Genomic DNA, 18,616 nt, shown 5'->3' on the forward strand with positions numbered 1-18,616 from the left:
GGCTGGTTTGTTTTTAATCACATAATAATGAGAAATGCAGGTCTTCATCAGAGCTTCTCTGTTTGTTCAGCTGAGGTTCTACAAGAAGTGATCAGTGAAAGCCATTTCACATTATAGGATTTGTATGACCCAAGCTGTTTCCGTCTCTGCAAGGCTTGCCTGCTGGCATTACTGAGTTGAACTACACTGAAAAGTACTTCTAAAGTAGCATAGATTATCTTAATCAGGCTGTGTCCACACCTACCAGAGAAATGCTGCTTTCCAGGTTTTGCTTGAGACTGCTAAAACTTTGGCTCAGGTCAAGTATACATATTTCAAAGAAAATATGGAAGCACTGCAAAATTAATTAGGAGAGAGCTATAGAAATATCTAAAAGCTGGAAATGTGATGCTAAAGGAGCATTATCTGTTTAGTTTATTAAGGAAGGTAGGGAAGTGATTTGATTGCTAGGTTCCAAATATTTATACATGGAAATATATCCAGTAGCAGGGTGTTTTTTTAGCCTTGCATAGAAGGGCATTTCAAGGTCCACTAAATTCTGCATAACCTCTGCATACAGCCAGTCAAAATGGGTGGTTACAAAACCTGTGGATTTCGTAGTACGCACGAAAGCTAAAATACTTGGCTCTTGCCTCAGCTTGAAAGTCTCTGTTTTTGTCTCAGCATATGCCCATCCATATATGGGATAACATTTCCAAGTATTTTGAGATTTTTAGTGCGCTGACTGAACCACTGAATACATTGAAGCATTATTGGTTCATCCATCTAGTTTGTCAGGGGCAAAGGAGCACATGTCTGTGTTGTCTTTGTATCCTCCATTTCTTTAAACCTGGAAAATGTACAGGTGTCGGCAGTTAATAATAGACTTAAGTAAGGCTGGAGAAACAGGTTTTTCCCCCTTTAAAAATTTCTTACATTTCTACTTTGTCATTTCACATATGTCTGATTACAATGTTTTCCCCAAGATTTATTACAGTTACTAGTGCTCTAGATCAATCCATGATGTAAAAGATCATCACTGACTAAAATTAAGGGCCTCATTTCCCTAGCTGGAGGCACTGTCGCATCTTGGCAGCATGAAATAAAGATAGCAGGGTTGCTGAGGTTGCTTCGTGTGAGCTGAATGGGGTTTGGATCTGCATTTTAATGTGCTGAAGCTGTTCAAACTGGCCACTTTTCAGTAGCTTGGCTTCTTTTTGAAAGCCAAATTTGTTCCTAAAATTGACTGTATTTTACATACCTGGAATAAATGACGGATGAAAGTGTTAGAAGTTACATGGTTGCCTGTCTGTGGACACAATAGGACTCATCTTTGAATGTCCTCAGTGCTGAAAAAGAATGAAAGGGTACCAGCAAAGCACAATAGCATTTGTTGGAAATATATTTGATTTCTGTGACAGTAATACTATGGCAGGAGCAAAAGGTAGTATCCTGCCTAAGTCCTTTCCATTCCAAAGAGCATTTTACATTTGTTTATACCTTCATCAAACTTTCTTCTTTCACGCTAATATATTCCAGCTTCCACCAGTAGACTAATCCAAGAGCAAGGGGTTTTGTTTTGCTTGCTTTCCCCCATAAGATGGAGCAACATGGGTCAATTTATTTGAAGGCAAGGTTGGAAGGAATAGTAAATGGATATCCATACATGATTTTGTTGGAAAAAGAGAACCTTTTCTGCAATTTTTTTATTGCACCCATATACTATTAGGAAGTTGCTGTTCATGGGGCTTCCCGTACGTATAGATATAGCTAGATATAGCTGTCTGGCTAAATATAGCTAGATACAGCTAACCCAGAACCTCAGCAGAAGTCCATACCGATTAATGTACATTGTTTTAAAAGCCTTTTTCATGTGCTTCCAAGTAATGTTTTTCACAAGAGAAGGAATTTAGTCGTAATTGTGAATTGCGCTAAATTATTTGTGAAAACTGGCCTCATTCCAGTTTTAATCTGTTCATCACAGATGCACACGCAGAGGGTGTGGGGATCTCTAGGAGGCACACAGGTTTTCTGCTTCGTCCCAGGGCTTCTCTGCAACCAGAGCTACTGCAGAGCTGGGCTGTATGCCACAGCTCCTCCGTACTGACCTCTGCAAAAAAAAAAAAAAAAAGTAAAGCCAGTCTGCATCCGGAAAATACGTTATCTGTCGTGAAACAGAGGCTGAAATCAGTAACTCTTGCTGTGGGAGAACAAGAGAGACTTCTCCAGCTTGTGCTTGACAGCTCTGGCCTCGAGAAACTGAGGCAGCAATTTCACTGCTGGAGGTAGAGTGGGCAGTCGTCAGCCCAGGGTCTCCCTGGGGAAGAAAGGCGGTGGGTGGCAGGTCGAGGGAGGGGATTGTGCCCCTCTGCTCCCATCGGGTGAGACCCCACCTGGAGTCCTGCGTCCAGCTCTGGGGTCCTCAGCACAGGACAGACATGGACCTGTTGGAGCGGGTCCAGAGGAGGTCACAGAAATGGTCAGAGGGCTGGAGCACCTCTGCTATGAGGACAGGGTGAGAGAGTTGGGGTTGTTCAGCCTGGAGAAGAGAAGGCTCTGGGGACACATTGTAGCGGCCTTTCAATACTTAAAGGGGGCTTATAAGAAAGATGGGAACAGACTTTTTAGTAGGTCCCGTAGCGACAGGACAAGGGGTGATAGTTTGAAACTGAAAGAGAGTAGACTGAGATTAGATGTAATGAAGTTCTGCACTATGGGGGGGGTGAGGCACTGGCACAGGTTGCCCAGAGAAGCTGTGGATGGAACCATCCCTGGCAGTGTTCAAGGCCAGGTTGGATGGGTCCTTGAGCAACCTGGTCTAGTGGAAGGTGTCCCTGTCCATGGCAGGGGGTTGGAACTAGATGATCTGTAAGGACCCTTCCAACCCAAACCATTCTGTGATTCGATGATTCTATGATTCTTGTGATGGTTGCATGCATTCGTTGCACGAGGGCTGCCAAAAGACAGGACGGGGGCTAGCTGCGCTGCGGAGCTTCTCGCTCTTCCAGGACACCCTGAACACCACCATTCAGCAGCAGGGCAGGATGGAAACCTCTTTTTGTGATTTCCTTCTGTTAAAAACGTGAAAATAACCTCCCTTTGGCAACTCTTTTGTCGGGAATAAGACTGAGCTGAAAGAACGGGATTGTAATGCCTGAGCTCACTTTTTTTGTGAACTAAAATGTGAAAAACAAACCAAAGGAGCCCTCGTCAATGCTTCTCTTCAGTCCATGCACATCTCTGAGGAACCTCTAGCGTTTCCAGCCTCCTCATCCTCTGCTTTCAGCGGGAAAATATCCAGAGGGGCAATGAACTCTTCAGATCCCACCATTTCAATAACTATATTTTGCGCGAGGCAGGGAGCTTTCTGTCCTCTCTAAAATGCTGTAGACAGAATGAGGTCAGAAAAAGTTTTTTCTAGTAAGCAGGGAGTTCTGGGAACAAGTATAGCAATGGCCATGCTCAGCTGTGGATTTTTTTCACATTTAGAAATGTAACATTATAATTTTGATATTTTCCATCCTGCAAAATGTAAGTTTCCAAATGAAAAAAGACCATTGATTCAATGGCATGTTTACATTTGATAGTGTTGTATCAGATGTGGGAGACACGTTCTGTACATTTATTGAGACATTTACAAAACAGAAATTTTAATGCAACCTTGCCTATATTTGTTACCTATGATACAACAAAACACAGCATTTATCTGATCTTTACAGCCAACAAGCCTTTCTGAATAAATGGAGATGATTATGTCTCTTCTGTAAGAGTAGGCCAAGCCCATTAAATGTTATTTGGTTTAGCTAATTTATTTTAAATTACTTCAAGAACAGATAGGGTTTTTCCCCCCATTTCTGTTGTGGTCAATGTGCACTATTCTTCTTCCAGTAATTCTGTTCCCAAAGACAACCTGTCCTCAATCAGGTTAATGACGTGTACTTCCCTCTTTAAATACCCTTCTACATCATTTGTTTTCTCAGCAGCCATGGTCAGTCTGTAGGTTATGCAGCATCTTTTATATTGCAGATCCATGTTAGAACTTAAATGCATTGTATTTCAGTCTTGTTAATGTATATACTATGTGAAAAGATGGATTGATCGCTCTGTTTTTTCCTAAAAGGCTTGTATATGTCTCTGTTGCCATTATGGCTCCTATAAATGTGTAAGAGTGACAATCATCTCGACTGCTCAGTTGCCTACAGCGGAGATATTTCTTCCTAAGCTAGCTGCAGTAGGCTCCTTACGTAGTTTATGTAGACAAATAAACTGTTCTGGAGTGTGATAGAGTGGACCTGATTTAGATGTCCACTTTAAGACGAGAACAGTCTAGCAATGCCTGTTTTCTTTCCCATTGACCATAAAGGGAGTGCAGACAGCTAGCTTATATTAAGAAGCCTCTAGTAATGTGTGTTCAGGGAGGCAAAAGTTTCTCCTTTGGACTGAGAAGGGTCTTTAAAATAGAAGTCCTTTTCAACAACCTAGCTATAAAAGCAGTCACCATATTTGCTACCTATAACACAACAAAATATTGCATTTTTTTTTTCTGATTTCTAAGGAGCTTGGAGACTATAGACATTGCATTTGGGCAGGTGAAACATGTTCTTACAGCCTAAAAAGAAAATGACTTCCAACTTAAGAACTGAAGTTGAAAGGGATGTGATGTGACCTGCCTAGACAATATTCAGAAACCTTCTTTTTTCCTATCTGAGAGGTTTTATTTCCACTAACTCTAACTTGGACTTTTTTTCAGTCTTCTGCTCCTAATGTCACTGATTATCTGCTCTTCCTAGACCCTCATAATTCCTCCTGCCTTTATTTTTGTTTGTCCTTGTTTAACTTTGGTGTCTCCAGTACCATTGATTTACGCCCCTTGAGTTTTGTCCTTCTCTGGGTTTGCAAATGTATGCAGAACTGTGTAGTTTCCAGCTTTTTGATCAGACCTCCAGAAACTTTCCTCTGCCTTCGTCTCTGCATTGATGTATTACATATCTATGTCATTGATGCTGTCTCTTGGTTTTTTTTAAGTTCTGTAACCCAGAGTGATTTTTATTTGCTTGGCTAGCTTAATTTATCTTCTGACAATTTCCAATGTGCCTTTTTTCTCCTTCATTCCCGTGTCCACATTCATCTCTCTGACATTTCCTTCTAGCTGTCCAGTCACCAATTTCACCTGAAAGTGACTGAAACTACTATTATTATCCGCTCTGCCATTTTTCTTTGACACAGGTGGAGTACATTTGTTTTTTTATATTCTGCTTCTTAGACCTATGTGACCTCTAGAGATCCTAGATCCACTTTAGCCATAGTTTCAGCCACGAAAAGGTTTTGGGGAAGAAAGCTCAGTAGCATGAGCCTGGGTGGATTGTGGCAGCTAGCACTGTCTGGATTGCTGTTATAGATGTAGCCAGGGTGGTCAGGCATGTTTGTGCCGTGATTCATAATGCATCCCATAATACCCTATATATTACCTGCATAATACCAAAATAGACTTTCTTTCTAAAAAAGGGATAAAAATATCTCTTTGTCTAGAGACAAGGGAGATCCCAGCTTACATGTAACCTTGCTCAGCAAAGATGTGATGATACTTTACAAGATGAAAGAGAAGGGGACAGCAAGAAGGAAGGAAGGGTGAGGACAAGGGTCAGCATAATGATTCAGTCTAACAATTTCAAACAAAAAAATTTCTCTGTTTCAGTACTTATTATTTAAACTGAGATCTAGATGCCTCTAGGTATTTATTTTTAACCTGTGGTTTAAAATCCTCTGCATGTAATTTTGAGTCTGTGGAATGTGGGTTGAGGAACATGCGTTAGGTGAGAGTGTGGGGAGTTTGATGGGGAGGAAAAAATGGTCAGAAAGCATCTCCAAGGGGAATAGTTGGAACATTTTTACACTACTCTTAAGTGGCTATAAGATTCAAGATCAAGAGGAAAGTATGTGAATAAAATATAAAAGAAATCCTGGGTTTGGAACCTAGATGCGAAAGGTGTTTCTCTCTTGCTGTTGGCATGCGGATGCTCTTGGGCTAACACAGACCTCGGAGGGTGTGCAGGTACAGCACTCTGCAGACTCATCCTGCAGTCAGCAAGCGCCTCGTGGGACTGCTGGGTAGGAACAGGAGACACAGGACCTGTGGGCAAGATAGCTGTACTTAATCCTGATGCTGCTTTGATAGTGTCTTCTTAACCTATCTCTGTTGTGAAAGCTTCGGTCTACCTTTACACCACTTCTCACATCAGCTACTTTCACCTCTTGTGTAGTTTTTTACCTTCTCCCGTAGTGGTGCTTCAGTTTATCTTACATGCTGCCGCTGAAGTAATATTTCTCGTGTGTTCCAGTTCTTCCCCCCTCTGGTTCATGATGGGTTTTCTAATAACTTTATTGCAATCCAACTGCTGTCACAGGACTGTTGGGTCCAACAGAGCAGTGGTGATAAAAACACCATGCCAGGAGGGAAGGAAATGGGAAGCAAGACTGTCCATCAGCAGCACCCTGCAGACAGAGCAGATCCAGAGTACTGCACTTTGGGGATTTGGATTTGCTCCCTATCACATTTCTCATCCCATTCAAACATTTAGTTTCTTTTTCAGTTCTTTTTCACCCCTTTTTGTGTACACTTTTTTTTTCTAGCTACCTGATCTTTGCTCTGAGATTTGTCAGCCTAGTTCATCTCAATGTTTACATTACCAAGTCACAGAAATCGCAGGCTTGTTGAGGTTGGAAGGGACCTCTTGAGATCGTCTGGTCCAACTCCTGCTCAAGCAGGGTCAGCCAGAGGAGGTTGCCCAGGACCATGTCCGGCTGGGTTTTTAATATCTCCACAGACAGAGACTCTACAGCCTCTCTGGGCAGACCTGTGCCAGTGTTTACCCACCCTCACAGTAAAAAAGTGGGGGGTTTGTATCCAGATGGAATTTCTGGTTTTGTGCCCATTGCTTCTGGTCCTGGCACTGGGCACCACTGGGAAGAGCCTGGCTCCCTCTTCTTCATTCCCTCCTTGCAGGCATTTATAGACATGGATTCATTCCTCCCGAGCCTGCTCTGCTCCAGGCTGAGCTGTCCCAGCCCCCTCAGCCTTTCCCCATAGCAGAGATGCTCCAGTCCTTCAGCATCATGGTGGCCCCTCACTGGACCCTCTCCAGTCTGTCCATGTCCCTCTTGTACTGGGGAGAACCGGACCCGGCACTCCTGGGGTGGCCTCACCAGCGCTGAGCAGAGGGGAAAGATACCCTCCCTCGACCTGCTGGTGACACTACGAAGCTGATACTTTAATTTTTGTTCAAGTCCTCTGTTTTTACACTTCCACATGTTCTTCCACATGTTTGGTACAAGTTTTCTGATTAAGTTTTCGATTATTTTTTCAAGTAACTTAACAGCGGCATAGATACTCAAACAGTTTTTATCACTGCTGTCCTTCTGCAGCCACTTTGCTGGCTCTTCATTCCTCCCTGTCCTGTATCTGCTTTAAATTCAAGTGTTAGGACATCATGGTTTTATTCTCCGATTTAATGATGACCAGCCAGCATGCTGCTGCTGTGTTGGTCTGCATTACATTTCCCTGTATAATTATATTGTGTGATTTTCAGCTTGGATATACGACCCATCGTCTTTCCTGCATATGACAGCTGGAGGTAGGGGTCTGAAGAAATTAAAAGGTTGTTCAGAGTGTTCAAGGAATGTGGTGGCTTCCCCATGACTTTAAATCTTTAAGCCAGATTACATCACTGTCTGAACAGAGTGCTGGAGGTCAGTCAGAAGCATGGCTTTGATTCAGAAATTACTATGCTAAATTTCATCGTCTGTAGTATGCAGAGAATGATGGTAATTATCCTTTTTGACCTTAACAACTATTTAAATCAATCATGGGGAAAAGTAATGTGACAGAAAACAAGAGACCCCTCTAGATTATATCCTCGCAGCTCTTTCAAAAGCTCTTTCCCTTCTCAGTAGCCAGAGCAGCAGTGTGCAATTTTGTAAAGATTTACAAAGTTGTGAGCCAGCATAATAAAAATTTGCAGGGATTTCTTGCTGTAAATTACAAGATTTTAAATAAATTGTCTATTTTACTTGGCTTTCCTGGTAGATTTTCAGAACAGAATTTAATTTAAGACACCAAAAGTACTGTTTAAATACCTTAGTAATTTATTGAGTTGCTTATAAAGCTGCAGAGCCAAGTCTTAGTGTGTAGAATTTGGGGCAGGAGCCAATGAACCTTTCAAACCCCAGTCTCACTGACGTGCAGTTACATGTTCGAGCCCCGGGCATGACTGAGCACCCAGACCCAAACCTTCAACCATCACCCCTGAGAAGCAGGACAAGGAGGAGTGTCCTGCAGCTCTGTGCAGATTCCTCTGACCTCAATTTTCCCTTCCTACTTAATACTGCTTCCCTTCTTCCCTTGGAAGGAGCATGGTTAACATTATTTCTTGCTATCTTTGGGCTGTTGCTTTGCATGGTGTAACCTGGTTTTGTGTATGGTGGCTGTTATATGAAAACCATGGAAAACCTACTGCAGAATTACATTTTAATGCTGCTTTGAAGAATTCAGTTATAGTGTGTGGCTAACTTGGGGGAGCAGGTAGTATTTTGTCCTTGATACCATCTTCTGAAAACTAAAAGATTCTGTGGTTATAGTATAGTCCTGAGTTTCTCTACCAGGGATATATTTATTTTTTTAAAAAGCAGAACAAAACAAGCTGTCCAAATTCAGGCCACATTAAGGGCCAGGCATGATTCTGGGGGATGTTTAAAAATTTTCTTGGAAGATGTAGATATGACTCAAAGTGCAGGATAAATAAAAAGTAACTTTGTAAGGGTGTTTTTTCAACAATGAACTTTCCCAGACTTTAGGTTTTAAAGGCAATTGCTGAATGGCACAAATACAGCTGTGGCTGCATCTGCAGCCTAACCACCCCGAATTGTCCCTCTCCCCAACAGCTGGCCATCCTTCAGCTGTACAGGCACCGCTGGCTGTGGGCCTTTTTCTGCACAGACAAGGAACCGAGCCACTTATATTTTACTCATGAAAAGAAAAAAGAGAAAGGAGAGGGAGTGGCATTGTGGTGTCAAGAGGTGACATTGCTGTTTCTCTGCTCTCAGGCTATATAAAGAAGTATTTTTGTTGAAATGCATGTCTGAAAGTCAAAGGGATACCTTCAGATTCCTGAACACGTTACAGAACAATCGGTCTGTACCCAGGTAGAGGGGTAGGGAATAAAAATAGCAGACATATCTATGTGGAGAACAAATCATGTCAAAGAATGGAAATTGGGTGGTTCTGCCTGGGTGGGTGGCCTCATGAAGGAGGGGGAAGCACTAATTTAAAATGTATTGACTCATAAAGCTTTTGACACTATCCCATATGGTATTTTCATAAATAAACTAGGTAAATGTTGACTGGCTGAAACTGCTGTTACGTGGGTGCAACACCAGTTGAAAAATTGCAGTCAGAGAAAGAAAATATCAATATTTTCCTACCAAAGAGGGAGCACGTGTCAGGTGGGATCCCACAGGGTCAGTTCCCAGTTCAGCATCGCTCGGTTTACATCTTGGCAGCTTGCACAATGAAATAAGGAACAGGCATACATAAATGTCTTAGTGACACTATGCAAGGGAGGTACTGGGGATTCTCCAGAGGGCAAGCCTCTAATTCAGAAAGGTCCTGTAGATCAATAAGATGAAATTAATAAAGACAGCTTCGAGCGACAGAAAATAAAATGCATGAATAAGAAGTAGAGAATGACCAACTAGACGGGCCTGTTGCTGAAAAGTATCTGGGGAATTGTAGCGGATTACGAACTGAATGTAAATGAAGAAAGTTCCCACGAAAAAGGAGATGGTAATGTGATTGGGGTCTGTAGTAACAGGAGGGCCGTATCTAGGGCAGCTCCGACAATGACTCAGTCACGGTGGCGTCCACCCGATGCACTGCCTTGACTTTTGGACAGCAGGGGCTAAGAAGGCTGTAGACGCATGGCAAGTCCCGAAGCAGCTGGTGGTGTTGACAGCTCGGCCTTCTAGAGAAGGAGAGTGCTCTGCTTTGGCAGAGCTCTTAACAGTGGTCCCCGTGGGCGAGGGATCAGTGAAGGGGACTGGGTGTCCACCTGGGGAGGGGCGAGGAGAAGCACCAGATTTAATTCTCAGCAATGGAGGTTTCAGATGAGGGGTGGTAACTGTGGGTCTAGAGGTTTGTTAAGTTCTGCAGATACATTTCAGACCAGTTACGTGGTACAGCAGTACGCTTTCTAAGAACAGTTTAGGAAAACATCTGCTATCTCATCTGTTTGGTCCCCCATTGAGGAGAAGGTGGACTGGAGACCTGTGGAGATCCTTTTGACGTCACCATTCTAGTAAATTAATTACCAAAGCATAGAGCCATTCTGATTTTCTTTAATTTAAAGAGTATGTCTAAGCATGTTAGATGAAACAATTTCAACAGGAGACTGAAAGTCCACATAATGTTCACTAGCAATATGGCTTGAGGAATACGGAGATGCGATTCCTAAGTTTTTGGTTTTTTCATTTTGCTTAAAATTATTTAGCAAATTCTATTCGCATTCACAGTTGGCTTGGGCTACTCCAAAATTGCCTTTTGATGTACAAATGATTCACTGAGGAAAAAAAGAATAGAGAAGAGAGGGTCAGAACTGCACTTATCAAGGCCAGAGGGGAGAATTTGTTCTAATCAACACCTGCGAGTATGAGAGTGTCCTTGGGAGCTGTAACTTGGTGGCTGGTGACCAAGAGCTGCATCATGGTTGTGTGGTGCAGCAGGGCTCGGTGAAGCTCAGGTCTGGTGAGATGGTGTTCAGAAAAGAGCCAGGGGTAATGAAGAAGGATGGAGTTGGGCTGTGGTGAACAGAGACGTTACAGGGCTTTTTCTCACCCAAAGAAATGAAATGCCTCAGAACAGTTCTAATACAATGCTAATCAAGGGTATCTAATAGCGTTCCAAAATACAGAGTGCCTTAAACTTAAACCTCAAAACACCAGAAATGTAGAGGTTAAGAATTATATATGTTTAAACACCTGAAAGCAAGCTAATACAGAATTACCATGTCAGACGTCCCTGAACGAGGTGGGGAGATGGAAGGAGGCAAGTCAGCAGCCTTGGGGTGTGATGGGAAGAGGTGAGAAGCCATCTGGGAGCGGGGAGGTGGCTGGACCAAGGGGTCCCCGGCTTAGCCCAGGCGATCCCTGGCTCAGCAGACACTTTGCTCGGTGTTTCCAGTGCATGAGTGTCCTCCAAGTAAATCCCCGCTTGCGAAGCAGGGCACGCGGCAGCAGAAGGCACCAGGAGCAGTTCAGGTGTAGCGACGTTACCGAGATGCCAGTTGCTTCGTAAGAAAAGGAGAGGAGGTAGGCTGGTGGTGTTGCAGGTTTGTTTATATGCAACAGGGAACATTGCTGGGGGGGTAAGGAAGCAGAGGGACGTACCAAACAATTTTGCACCTTAACTGAGGCCAGTGTGAAATAAATTTTTAAGGTATAGGTTTATGTACTAGGTTGGTGATTTCTTTTCCTGTCCTGTCAGTAGCGCTGTCAGGTATTGCTTCTACTTTTGCCATCTGCACTGCTGCTTAGCTGTTAATTAGCATGCTACAGCAGCTTTCAATGAGCACTAACTGCTATACAAACATTCGGTAGGTATTATACTGACAAAGTTTACAAAGAATTAAGCTTGTCCATAGTTCTCAGGCTTTCCCAGAGGAGCTGAACTCAGTAAAAGGCAAGCCCTTTGGAAATGAGAGTTAAAGGTACGTGTCAGCATAACTTAAATTCTGCTTTCTTTGAATAATGAGCCAGCACTGCTATGATGGCTCCGCTTTAGGGTCCAAATGCGGCCTGCCTTTTGCAAATAGAGCAGCACCTTCAGCCAGGAAGGTACTAGGACAGCGGGCACGAGCTTAATGCTTTCTGTTGAACCGCGAAGCTTGTGTTTATGTGAGTTTTGCGGATCAGGATTACCTACACGAACTTTTTATATTTTAATCCTTCCCTTGCTCTATGAAAGCAACATGCATGCCTACAAGATTTTTACAACACCCCAGTGCAATCCACAGAATGCCACTAGGCCCTGCACTTTCTCCTGCCCACTACACTTAGATATCCTCCTCGATGAGAAAATATCTGTACGCTGTAGCTGACACAGCCTGCCAAACACAGCGATGAATTGTTCTTCCCAGGATGCATCTACTTTTGGCGATAGATTTATCGGAGGCAGTGGGCTTCCCCCCTGGTGACCCTCTTTCTCCAGCTCTCCTGTAGTCAAAAACCTGATCTGACTGTATCTTTACTCTTTCCATTATTCCGTATAGCTGCACCTAACAAAGTAAAGCAGCCAGAATACCTGCCAGGCATTCCTACTGTCTTAGTGCCATCCTGGGAGGAGGCAGAGAGGAGGTTGTCAGCATGTGCCTTAATTCTGCATTTTGTAATTTTCTGAGGTTTGGAGGCTGCTGAGCAATGTTCTGGAGGGGGCTGGGGTACCACCTGGCAAGCTTACCTGTGTTCACAAATGTGACTGGAAAATCAGATACGTGCTAGGAAGAGTGTTCAGACTCACGTTAATTTAATCTAACTCTTATTTTTCTTCCAAAACCAGGAATGCTAATCATTGTTAAAGCTATTGCCATTTTGAGTTTAAAATGTGGTCATTTCTGCTGGGCTTTTTACTTTTCAAAAGAGCATGGGTAATGAGTTATAATGAAAAAGGTCTTGGAATCTTAATTGTTGTGGTTTCAGCAATGTGCCTGCTATAAAGCATATCTAAAATTAAGCTTTTCAGCACTTGCCAGGAGTCAGGCTTCACAAAGTGTAGATTGCTTAAAAATTCTTCCATGCAGTAGTTAATATTAAGTCTCTTTCTTATTACAAACCCATTATTACAAAGGTTGCTCATTGCCTGGAGGGGTTGACGTGGGTAATTCCATTTTGCCTCTTTTTTTATAAGGTCTTATTCTGCTTCTGGCACACTTCTTTGACATGTTGCTGCACATAACAGAGAAGAAAAGAGTTTGTATGTCTAAAAAATGTGAATTCTGTTTTCATAGTGTCAGTATATTGATGCTGAAAGCAATAAATGCCATGTTTATAAAAGCTTCTGAAACAAATACTTCCTGGACATGTGTGGAGAAGGAATTAACTGCAGTTTATCAATTGAAAGAGTGGCTTGATGAATACCTGACATAGAAATGAAAAATGGAATATCTCGTACACTTGTATTTTAGGAAGCAATGCATATTATGCTAAAATAATAGTGATACATGTTCAAGAATCATTTTTTAGGTACAATCTGATCTCATATCTGCACGGGACTTTTCGTCTCCCAGTAGAGAGTGGTGCTTTCTTTACACACACACCATTTCTTGTGGTGGAACAGCAGACTGGAGTCCTGTAGGCAAAACTTCATGTGGACGTGGAGGAAATCTAGCATAGCAGAATTGGTATATCGCTCTCTTGGGTTGGAGAAGAAAATGTTGTGGCCTTTGTGTGCAATGCCTGGGATCAAAAAAGAACTGTTTTGCTGTATTCTCTCAGGGTTTTTGAGATGATGATGCTGCAAGCGTCATAGAAACCAGCACATTTTAATTGGACCATATAGACAAATAGTTATTTCTGTGGGATTACTTCTGACAAATATTTCTTGCATTCAATCTTTATTCATAGAAGTATTCAAAACTGTAGTAGCTTTATTTTTGTGAGTCCTCAAAACAAAAAAAATACTATGTCATTAATGAATCCCTGTTAGAGGGTAGCTTTGTTGATACCAACCACTAATTTTTTAGGTTTTTTTATCATTTGGTGGACCTGTTTTATGTGAGAAAGAGAAGAGACTGGATGCTTTCAGTTCTGATTTTAGACATGGTAATAAAACTGCAATCCATTGTGGTTTGGGATATTTTTGGAGTGGTTTGACAGCAGAAGGGTAAGTTCTGTTCAGGTTGGAGGCTCCAATCCCCCCAGCCACGGTGGCTCTGGTTGTGCTCAGCAGTCTGTTCCCAGTGGCTCCCTGAAGACGGCGGATCCTGGTGGAAATGTCACTGCTGCAGTCGGAGGCTGCCTGATGCTTTTGATCGTGTTGCTCAGGGCAGTCCCGCACTCCCTTAGCGACAGCAGGCTCAGGGAAGCTCCACAGCTGTATTCATTGCATATTTAGGTACCCAAATGTTCCCTAATCTGTGTTTTAATCTTGAACTGCAGAATGTATCCTTTTCATGTGACTTGCGGAAACATATTTACATTTTTAATTACTCATCTGTTTGTTTTAATTTTTAACTGTTTGTTTCATTAACATTCATTAATTATTTGCTTTGTATTTATGTTATGTTTTGTTTGCTCTCTTTTGCCTTCATTGCTACTAGGTTACAGTGCAACCTGGATACTGCCAGCCGATTAGCTGACGAGCATGCACTGATAGCAACCTATGTGAACCGGCTGCAGAGCGGTACACGGTTAGTGTTAGGAAAGCGTTCCTGGAGCAGGGACGGGTACAGTAACGCTGCTTCCTCTGGGGAGTGATGTTCCAATCAAAGGTATTTGGCCTCCATTGGCAAATAGAGGGAAATGTATTTAGTATTCTCCGAAATCTTCTGAAAATACACAAATATGTACGCATGCATGCACACACAAGTATGCACAGGGGAAGACATCAAATAGGAAGGGATCAGTTTGTGTCCATTACCACCCTGTTGCATTCACTGTGTTACAGAGTCCCTTACATGAACTGATTATCATTGTCCCAAATAGGTTAGATAATTTTTCTCTCCATGACCATTCTGGAATCTCCTCTTTCACCAGCAGGAAACTGTCTAATTTCATCGAATCACAGAATGGTTTGGGTTGGGTTGGAAGGGACCTTAAAGGTCATGTAGTTCCAACTGATAGTTCCATGAGCAGGGACATCTTCAACCAGATCAGGTTGCTCAAAGCCCCGTCCAACCTGGCCTTGAAAACTTCCAGGGATGGTTCCATCCACAGTCTCTCTGGGCAACCTGTTCCAGTGCCTCACCACCCTCACAGTGAAAAATTTCTTCCTTTTATCTAATCTAAATCTACCCTCTTTCAGTTTAAATCCATTACCCCTTGTCCTATCACTACATGCCCTTGTAAAAAGTCCCTCTTCAGCTTTCTTGTAGGCCTCCTGGAAGGCCACAATAAGGTCGCCCTGGAGCCTTCTCTTCTCCAGGCTGAACAACCCCAACTCTCTCAGCCTGTCCTCATAGCAGAGGTGTTCCAGCCCTCTGACCATTTCTGTGACCTCCTCTGGACCCGCTCCAACAGGTCCATGTCTGTCCTGTGCTGAGGACCCCAGAGCTGGACGCAGGACTCCAGGTGGGGTCTCACCCGATGGGAGCAGAGGGGCAGAATCCCCTCCCTCGACCTGCTGGCCACGCTGCTTGGGATGCAGCCCAGGACACGGTTGGCTTTCTGGGCTGCAACCGCACATTGCCAGGTCTCATCCAGCTTTTCATCCACCAGTTCCCCCAAGTCCTTCTCTGCAGGGCTGCTCTCGATCCCTTCGGCCCCCAGACTGTATCTGTGTTTGGGATTGCCCCAACCCATGTGCAGGACCTTGTAGTTGGCCTTGCTTTACTTCATGAGGTTTGCACAGGCCCAGCACTCAAGCCTGTCCAGGTCCCTCTGGATGGCATCCCTTCCCTCCAGCGCATCGACTGCACCACACAGCTTGGTGTCGTCGGCAAAATTCCTGAGGGTGCGCTCAATCCCACTGTCCATGTCACTGACAAAGAAGTTAAACAGCACTGGTCCCAACACCGACCCCTGAGGAACACCGCTTACCACTCGTCATTGCTCTCCACAGTCTTCCACCTTACATTTTTTTCACAGCCAGCTCATACCCATTAGTTCTTGCGCCAGCATTGTCCTATAACTCTAACTGTTCTTTCTCCTTACTGCTTTCACCTCTCCAACCCAAACGCAGTTGCAGACAGGTGTCCCATCCTGTCACCGTCTTTGTTACCTGGGCTAAACAAGCAAGCTCTTTCAGTCCCATCCCTGCTTAATAGGACTGTTTCTTTCTGTGCCTTTCCAAAAAATGTTAATGCTTTGAAGAATTAATTTCTTTTATCTTGGCTTTAGTATTTGTGTACATTTATATTTCACGTCTGTGTCTATGTAGAGAAATTTTACCCTAGAGCCCCAAAATGCAGCTCTCCCATTTCATTACAGGACATAGCCGGGAGGTCTTCCGTATTCCACTTTTGGACCTAATTAAATTGTGCCTTTACAGAGCCAGAGCTGTGCTGGAAAGGAAAAGGAGGTTTAGTGATCTGGAGGCTATATGTAAAGGCCTTGCTCTATCCAAGTTGTCATCCTCTGGATAATATTTTTAGAGCCCTATTTCATCACTGTCATGTAGAAATTTGTATTCCACTGCTGTATTGATGAAGTGCATTCTGGCTGTCTAGATCTCTGGGGAAAGTCAGGTTTTTTTCTTGATAGTGAATCACTGTTGTCTGCTATCACCTGCTACGAACTGAAAGCCCATAATATTGTCCACAAGACAATAAAACCTGAGGAATTTCAGACTCTCACCTTCACTCAATTACTGTAATCATAGGATTTTGAGATACAAAGGAGTGCATCTTGAAGAGTATATGAGATTAGAATACTGTATGTAGCTCGTAGCTGCCATGTTACAACCAGTTGGAGTAGAGGTTCCCAGTCTTTTAGGTCTTTAAATTTTAAAAAATCACTTGGTAGTGTTACCAGAGTAACAGCATACTCCTAGAAGAAGCCAAACGTTAAGAAAATAATTTAAATCCCAGTTTCATTGTGCACAGGAGTGTCTTCCAAGTCAACACCAGAGACTGATGAAATCTGTGCTCCATTGTCACTTCTGTTGATCTTCACCCCTCACCCGCCCCAAAATCTCCTATAACAGTATATCTTTCTGCTTTTGGCAGGCTGTGTGGAGATCCTCAGTGTATTCCAGCCAGCCCTTGCAGACCGTCTCTGCTTCTGACTGTTTGAAATAACAGTAAATCTCACTTATGGACAGCATTTTCTGTAATAACCATCACTTGCTTTCTCTCTTCTCTTCTGTTTGCATCTGCTCTGAGCTGCTGTTGGAGACAAGGTACAGACTGCTGTTCTGGCCCAGCTGCTGTTCTTACGCTCCTCACAGCCCCAGTCGGGTCAGGGCAGTATAGCCTCAGGGCCAGAAGAGACCGTTAGAGCATCTTCTCTGTCGACTCACACCAGTGTCCAGGCATTTGGACATTTAAGAGGCATTTGGACGATGCCCTTAATAATATCCTTTAACTTCTGGTCAGCCCTAAAGTGATCAGTCAGTTGGGCTAGATGATTGTTGTAGGTCCCTTCCAACTGAAATAGTCTATTCTGTTCTGTTCCATTCTATCCCATCCCATCCTATCCTATCCTATAATCATAGAATGGTTTGGGACCTTTCAAGGTCACCTAGTCCAATCCCCCTGGCATGGGCAGGGACATCTTCAACCAGATCAGGTTGCTCAGAGCCCCGTCCAGCCTGACCTTGAATGGTTCCAGGGATGGGGCAGCGACCACCTCTCTGGGCAACCTGGGCCAGTGTCTCACCACCCTCAGTGTAAACAATTTCTTCCTTATATCTAGTTTGAATCTGCCCTCTTTTAGTTTAAAACCATTACCCCTGTTCATCCCTGTGCTGATCCTAATACCTTGTTTCTATAAAGGTGTAGCTTTCAGAGAACACCATGATTGAGAAGCCACTCGTTTCACTGACAATCTGTCCCAGTGATTGATTAATTGTGCCGACTCCTTTAAAAAAGAGCCCTACTTCAAATTTGAACGTTCTTCCACCTAGTCACTGATTTTGTGTATACTTACCTTTGCTCTTTATTGGCCAGCATCTTTTCATGTCTTTCAGCCAAACTTTGAGAGCCTTTAAGCCATGGCTAGCTGGATCCCTGAGATTTTTCATCATATTAAAAATTATTTAATTCACTGATGTCCTCCAACCAAAAAGTCCATCCAAGCTACATAAGGAATATAGCAAACAGAGCTCAGTGGACTTCATTTATCTTACAGTAATATATTTTTCTTTTTTTTACCTATTGTATTATTGGTAGCAAGCCAAATTGGTTAAGTGCTTTTCAAAGAAATAATAGAAAATCCCCACACTAAAGGATGTGCTGCAGGCAAAGACAGCTGCAGAGTGCAGCAAGTTATACCATATACAGTTAGAAAGCTTATGGAGCTGATGAGTTGTGCTTTATTACTTGGACAGTTGTTTGTTACCTATTTCTTAAGCTTAGCATTCATAACTTATGTTCCACATCATTCAGCAAGCCTGCTTTTCCCCAGTCCCCATGAAGCCTCTATTTCAGCTCCGCTTTTCACTAGAAAAATTGAGTAGCCCTACCTGGAACGTTGTTATTTTTATGTATTATGTATTCTGCATTTCCTGCAGAAAACAGCTGGCCACAGGATTTATGTGTTTTACTTTTGGTCGGTTGATCTAGGTAGACAGATGGGTGGTTAGCTGCTTGGCTGGTTTGATTTGGTTTCCTTTAAATTCCTGCCTCTGAAACTGCAATTGTCTGCAGCACTCCTGATTTTAAAGGAGAATGGAAGGAAAGAGTCACTTTTCTTGAAGATACTCTGTCCCCAAGAT

General features: G+C 43.1%; 1 protein-coding gene across 7 annotated transcripts in view; it reads left to right on the top strand.

Moving 5' to 3' along the window:
• The window catches only part of DTNB (dystrobrevin beta), a 213,018-nt gene that overhangs the window by 103,738 nt on the left and 90,664 nt on the right, over window positions 1-18,616 (top strand). For 4 of the 7 annotated variants that reach the window (XM_049818389.1, XM_049818391.1, XM_049818392.1 and 1 more), the window contains one exon: window positions 14,343-14,432. The exons of 2 other annotated variants lie outside the window; for them this stretch is intronic. In XM_049818389.1, the coding sequence (XP_049674346.1) occupies window positions 14,343-14,432 (90 nt within the window). Of the gene's footprint in view, window positions 1-5,128; window positions 5,195-14,342; window positions 14,433-18,616 lie in introns of those variants that run through there. One more of the 7 variants, XM_049818397.1, reaches the window with a different exon arrangement.

Source organism: Accipiter gentilis, chromosome 16 (genome assembly GCF_929443795.1).
Source record: "Accipiter gentilis chromosome 16, bAccGen1.1, whole genome shotgun sequence".
Classification (NCBI taxonomy): Eukaryota; Metazoa; Chordata; class Aves; order Accipitriformes; family Accipitridae; genus Astur; species Astur gentilis.